Source organism: Scyliorhinus canicula, unplaced genomic scaffold (genome assembly GCF_902713615.1).
Source record: "Scyliorhinus canicula unplaced genomic scaffold, sScyCan1.1, whole genome shotgun sequence".
Taxonomy (NCBI): domain Eukaryota; kingdom Metazoa; phylum Chordata; class Chondrichthyes; order Carcharhiniformes; family Scyliorhinidae; genus Scyliorhinus; species Scyliorhinus canicula.
Genome location: NW_024056013.1, coordinates 634,939 through 641,850, shown reverse-complemented (window position 1 = coordinate 641,850; position 6,912 = coordinate 634,939). Strand labels below are relative to the sequence as shown.

Here is a 6,912-nt window from a genome sequence, read left to right as displayed (position 1 = left end):
TACTGACTGTAGCGGCGCTGCGGCAGTTTTCTTTTCAATCCATTGCCCAGATCGCCATCAACTGGCCCCACAGAGCCAGAGAGACACGGGAAAGAAAGGCGGGAGAATCTGGATGCGTGGCAGCATATGATTAAAGCCAGAGTGCCTTCCAATGTGATTGTGTGATGATCTGTCTGTCATCGTCAATTCTGCAGTTTGGGTTTTCAGCCGCTCCTGGGAACAGTTTCATTGGCGGTTAGTTTGGTTTCCTCTCGCTTAACCTTGTGGCTGCGTCAGCCTAACAACCGCGTCAGAAAGGAGCTGCTATCTGCAATGAAAGATAGTTTTTGTACAGGGCAGAGCCTGTTTCCCATCACTGTGAGTGTGAGAGCGCAGTAATAAACGGCAGCGTCAGCCAGCTGCAGAGCCGAGATGGTTAAACTGGTGAATTTATTCGATGTCTGGAGCTCGGCAGAGAAACGACTTTTAGCAAAATCTGCTTTATCTTCATTACCCTCCGAGTATTTCCACAATATAAACTCAGGTTGGGAGTCTGCACGCTGCCGGTACCAGTATAAAGAGTAATAGTTCTCTGTGGTATCATATCTACAGGTAAGAGTCAACTCTTCCCCTTCTGTCTTAACATCTGAGGACAGCGGCTGGGTGACAGAATCTCCATGACTCAGATCTGAAAAATAAAACAGGTTCAAATCGAAGAAAAGATCGGACACAGGACTGTTAAAAATCCATTTTAAGCCATATGTAAAAAATTAGAGAAAATATGAAATGTGTTTGGTCCACAATTACCTGTTAGAAGCGCTCCGCACACAACCCAGATGCTGAGTAGCCGCATTGTCGCTGTCAGCTCCGTAAAAATGAATTTGGATGTTTAAAGCCTTCTATCCAAAACCCCGCCCCCAATTATAGGCTGTCCTACCTCCAGCTGCTCTAATCTCACTTCCTGATGTCCCCAATGGCAGAGTGAAACGGCGGGGTGGCGCTCTGTCTGCCAGTGATGACAGAAATCCAGTGCATTTGAGGGGGTACAAGTCCGCTTTACAGAATGGATGGTGAAAATTAAACCAGTGTTTATTTTGATTCGTTCTTGGGATGTGGCAGCCAGTGGCTGCGCCAGCAATAATTGCCCACCCCTGAGGGCATTTAAGAGGCATTTAAGACATTGTTGTGGGTCTGGAGGCATACGGAGGCCAGACGAGGCAAGGACACCAGATTTCGCCCATAAAAGACATTTGAGAATCAGACAGGTTTTTACGACAATTGACAATGGTTTCATGGTCACGTTAATCTGCCATGTCGGGATTCGAACTCGGGCCATCAAAGAATGACTCTGGTCCCTGGATTACCAGCCCGGCGACACGGGGCGGCACGGTGGCATAGTGGATAGCACTGCTGCCTCACAGCGCCAGGGGACCAGGTTCCATTCCCGGCTTGGGTCACTGTCTGTGCGGAGCCTACACGTTCTCCCCGTGTATGCATGCGTTTCCTCCGGGTGCTCCCGTCTCGTCCCAAAGTCCAAAGATGTGCAGGTTAGGTGGATTCGCTATGCTAAATTGCCCCTTAAGTATCCAAAAGGTTAGGTGGAGTTACTGAGTTACGGGGATACATTGGAGTTTTGGGCTTCAGCAGCCCACCGTTTCAATGTGTCTTGTTGGCTCTAATGTGATATAGAAAAATCGAACATTTGGGGAGGAGGAGGCCCTCTTACCTGCCACACCAATCATTATGAGTCATCAAGCTCGAGAGCCTAATCCCGCATAGCCCCATATCCTTTGACCCCCTATGCCCTAAATCCTGTATAGAACTGTTTTTGAAAACATACAATGTTTTGATCTCGACTTCTTCCTGTGGTAATAAATCCCACAAGCTGATCACTCTCTGGGTGAAGAAATGTCTCCTCGCCTCTGTCCAGAATTGACTGCCCCACATCCTCAGACTGACTCCTGGTTCTGGACACATCCACCATCGGGAATAGCCTTCCTGCAACTACCCTGTCCAGTCCTGTTCGAAGTTTACAAGTTTATCTGAGGTTTCCCTCATTCTTCTGAACTCCAGCGAAAACAATCATATTCTACATACTCCTGTACTAACACAAATGTTAGTAATAATCATTATTTCACCAGCAGCATCATCATCAACATGAAAGCAACTAGATAGCAGGAGAAATGGACTGACTGGATTTAGACTGGGAAGAAAATATTGATTTAAAAGTGAAACAATGATCAGTGAGGTCGTTCCACGTGACGGCTCTATGTGTAACTCTGCAGTCCGGGTAGCCTCTGATATAGCAAAACTATCGAACCCTATTCCAGTGAACCGCTGATCCAACAATGCCAAGCATTGAACTAAAGGAGTACCCTGTCCATTAAGAACGTGCAGGCAAGACAGTATCATATGCTGTAGTCAGGGCAACATCAGGCAAAGATCTCACACAGAGATTTGATATATAAATAGCTTAAATTAATAAGAACGTTCCCACCGAACATTATATAATTACCCCGGCCCCTCTGTAAGAGCTGTGGTCCTTTCACATTGATTCCGTATGGAGGAAAGCGGGGTCAACAGAGGCGTGTCAGGATTAGTGAATTATCCAATATTGAATGCAATCTGTATTACTGACCTCGGAGAAAACTGGGGATGAATCTATGGTCAGCTGCGATGGAATAGTTCTGAGCTAATGTTCAAAGAACTAGAATAATAATCTTAATAATAACCTTTATTGTTTCAAGTAGGCTTACATTAACACTGCAATTAAGTTACTGTGAAATGTGGCCACTAGTCGCCACATTCCGGCGCATGTTCGGGTACACTGAGGGAGAATTCCGAATGTCCAATTCACCTAACTATCTATTATCTGAAAAGTTCAAATTAAAGATGGAAGAAGAAATCGTATTAACTTCTGGGGAACTGGTGGAGACTGTTTGCGAGAAAAATCATGCAGTCATGGGAAGGCATTAAGGGGAGGGGGGGGGGTGAATAAAAGCACCATAGAACGATTGGTAATGTTTTTGTTCATTTTTGTTCGTGTAAATCGCACAGTAATATTACTGCGGGTACGAAAACAGAAAATGATGGAAAATCTCGGCAGGTCTGACAGCCTCTGTGGAGGGAGAATGGAGCGACCTTTCGAGTCTGGGTGATTCTGTCAAAGCTGGAGACAACTGAAAATTGGGTCAGAATTATATTGTTGTGAGGGAGGGGTTTGGAGCGTGGGTATGATGGAGCTGAAGCGACAGGTGGAGATTAATAAATATATCAGGGGCAGAAAGTCAAATGGCATGTAAATGGTGGTTTTAATGGCTACAGGTGTCGTTAGTGGCACATTAAGTGATCAGAATGTGTCAATGGGATAACAGGGGTAAGCAGTGTGTAAAGGACATCAAGGGTAGAGATGGCCCTCGTGACGTAGGGTGGGGAGGCGAGACAATTGTCAGGTAAAAGTGGATCGATGAAACATATGAAAATAAACTGATGAAAATAAAAATGATGTGAAGGTGGAGGAGACAGTTCACAGTCTGAAATTGCTGAACTCAAAGTTAGTCCGGAAGGCTGTGAATTATATTACTGCGGAAGTTGTTATTCGCTGGACTTATAGAGGGCTGTGCTTTGTTGCTATTTTACGATGGTCCCTCACTATGACCCTCACTGTGCAGGCTGTGTCTTATACTCGGCATGTGTCTTATACTCGGTATGTGAGCGCCCTCTGCTGAGCATCAACTGTAAATGTCAATGTGCGGTTGTTGTAAGGGATCCAGTATATCAGCAGCACTGTGGGCTGCAGGGCGGATAAATATAATGCACTGCCAGAGATCAGGGTGACCGTGTTGCCAATCATTAGCTTGGCAATCTTGGCAATTTTATCGAATGTAGCAGAAAAGCGATCAATGATGAAGATGTGTCTGAATAGTTTCCCTCCCAGAACATGAAGCAGATAATATGGAGGGTGCTTGGCGATCTGACTGTACCAGTACGCAAACGGATCAGAATCGCTTGTTTTCAAAGTGCAGGTTAGTGTGATATTACTTCCCTCTTCAACCGTTATTTTGGCAGCCGACTGCTCCACTGTGTCTTGAAGACTCCATTCTGACATTAAATAGCGGGAAAACAACAACAGTATCAGTCTCATATTTACCTACTTAAACATCATCAGCAGCATTATTATTATTTTATCAATAATAACCTCTGGGTTAGAGCAATGAGGAGGAGTCTGAAGTGTTACTGGGACTTACTGAAAAATGATATAGCGATGAAGATCAGAGCGAGACGGTACCTCATGGTCCTTCCTGAGACTGTAACTGTGCAGAGAGAGCAATCCTCTGCCAGAGACAGAAATACAGCTCCCATCCCCCTGCATTTTTGATCCAGCCAGTTAGGGGAACGGAGTAGCCAATATCGCAATCGGGTCAGAGCAGCAAACGGAAGCTATGGGCGGGGAGGCCGCAGACTCAATATTGAGTGCAGTGTGTGGTGACTCGCAGCTGCACTCCGAACTGACGGAGCGGAAATAGCGACAGTTGTATCTCCAGACGTCTGAGACCATCTTGCCCCTATTCACTGTTCAAATGGCTGCAAAGAAATAGGCAGTAAAAGTATGAAGGAATACAAATAACAAGAAGTCCGAAAGTTGAATGAGGCCCTTCGGCCTATCCCTCCTGTACCGTATGAGGTATTTATCCAATTCGTCTTTCAGCCTAACCCCACCCGCATTTTTCACATAGCCCGCCATTCCCCCTATCCAAGATATAAACAATTCCCTTTTCAAAGTTACATGCAAATGTATTCCTGCCAGCCTTTTATGGCAGTCAATTCTAGATTTGAACATCTCATTTGAATCAGGAAATCTAACATCTCTCGGTCTTTTTCCTATTAATTAGGGGCTGGTTTGGCACAGGGGTAAGTAGCTGACGTTTAAAGCAGACCAAGGCAGGCCTGCCGTGCGGGTTCAATTCCCTGTACCAGCCTTCCCGAACAGGCGCCGGAATGTGACGACGTGGGGATTTTCACAGTAACTTCATTTGAAGCCTGCTTGTGACAATAAGCGATTTTCATTTCCCTTCATTTTCATTCGAGATGCTTGGGCTATGATTTTAGTGGAAACAGTTGCTCCCACAGCGATCCCTGAGTAAGTCTTTTCCTTAATTGATTTGATATAAGAAAAACAATCTCACTTTCTCTTCCCAGTTCTCCTTTGTGAAGTCTCCCATTCCTGATACAATTCTGGCGTATCTCCTCCACACCTTCTCGCATGTCTTCAAATTTGTTTCGAAATACTAGTTTTACCCCTGTGTAAACATCATTTATATTTTGAAGCACAAACCTCAATATGATTAAAGATTGTGACTCATGAGCTCCAATTTTGATTTCTAGGAGAAAGTATTTGACATTCTTCTCTTGAAATGTAAATTAATTGACACCAAATCCATCCAATGGCCTCATTCAAGTCCGGATTGAACTGAATCCTCCAGCAGGGGTAGTGAAATTGCAATATGATAATCAGAAAGTCACGTATGGCCACGTCAACGCCAATAGGAATGGTATCCTGAGTGAGGTCACAATGGGTCTGGCCTCCTGCAGTGTGCGGGTGGAACAATGAGCTATAAAGAGTCCGGGTCCCCCTCTCTCCTTCTCAATCTCTGACTCATTTCATTCCCGTTCACTCAGAGAGATTCGGTCAGACATGTTTCTGGTAATACTGACGGCGCTGTTGCATCGTAAGTACAGGGTTATGCTCACCAGGGTAATTTAGCAGATTGATGTAAGAGTATTTATTTGATGGTATTTTCTAGTTGGGGAGAAGATCTGTACTGGCGGCCGGTTTAGTTCAGTTGGTTGGAAAGCTCGTTCGTTGTGCAAGAGAAAGGCCAATAGCGCAGGATTCATTCCCATACCGGCTGAGGTTATTCATGAGGAACCTGCCTTCTCAACTGTCCCTTCACGGAGGTGTGGTGATCCTCGTGTTAAATAGCCACCATTCGGCTCTCCCTGAGTGTAACCTATGACAATCTGGGACTATGGCGACTTTAATAGTAATCTTTATGGTCACAAAGTAGGCTTACATTAACACTGCAATGAAGTTACTGTGAAAAGCCTCTAGTCGCCACACCCCGGCGCCTGTGCTGTGTACAACACAGAACAGGCCCTTCGGCCCTCGATGTTGTGCCGAGCAATGATCACCCTACTCAAACCCACGTACCCACCCTATACCCGTAACCCAACAACCTCACTTTTTAGGACACTACGGGCAATTTAACATGGCCAATCCACCTAACCCGCACATCTTTGGACTGTGGGAGGAAACCGGAGCACCCGGAGGAAACCCACGCACACACGGGGATGACGTGCAGACTCCGCACAGACAGTGACCCAGCCGGGAATCGAACCTGGGACCCTGGAGCTGTGAAGCATTTATGCTAATCACCATGCTACCCACAAAAGGATTGTCGTCTTTTTCCAGTGGAGGTACAAACTCCCCGTCGGGGAATTGAACCCCGGTCACCCGCGTGACAGGCGGGGATACTAACCACTATACTAACGAGGAACTGCACATTGACGGATAATTCAGAACGTCCAAATTACCTGTCGATATATATGGTGGAGGGCTTGTTAAATGGGAATTTGCACACACATGCTGATAGACACAATTCTCGATTGATTCTCTTTAACATGGTGCTCTTATATTCATTCACTTTCACAGGTGGATTGTGTGCAGTTCGCGTAACTCAATCTCCGGTTTCCTTAACTGTGTCAGAAGGAGGTTCGGCGCAGTTAGACTGTGAATATACAGACCAGCTTATATTCACCATGCAATGGTATCTACAGAAACAGACACAGCCTCCAAAATGGATGATTAGCAATGTGGTAACACTGAAAACAGATGAAATCTCTGGACGATATCTGGCAGCTGCTGACGAGTCT

At 45.6% G+C, this 6,912-nt stretch overlaps 1 non-coding gene and 1 gene segment (V, D, J or C); both read right to left on the bottom strand.

The window, feature by feature from the left end:
• Positions 1–272: 272 nt before the first annotated feature.
• On the bottom strand, positions 273–832 carry LOC119961532. The segment is given in 2 exon segments: positions 273–667; positions 787–832. Coding segments are annotated over 2 exon segments (441 nt in total).
• Positions 833–6,463: 5,631 nt separating this feature from the next.
• trnad-guc lies at positions 6,464–6,535 on the bottom strand. The gene has a single exon. It is a non-coding gene; the product is annotated as a tRNA-Asp (tRNA).
• Between the last annotated feature and the right edge of the window lie 377 nt (positions 6,536–6,912).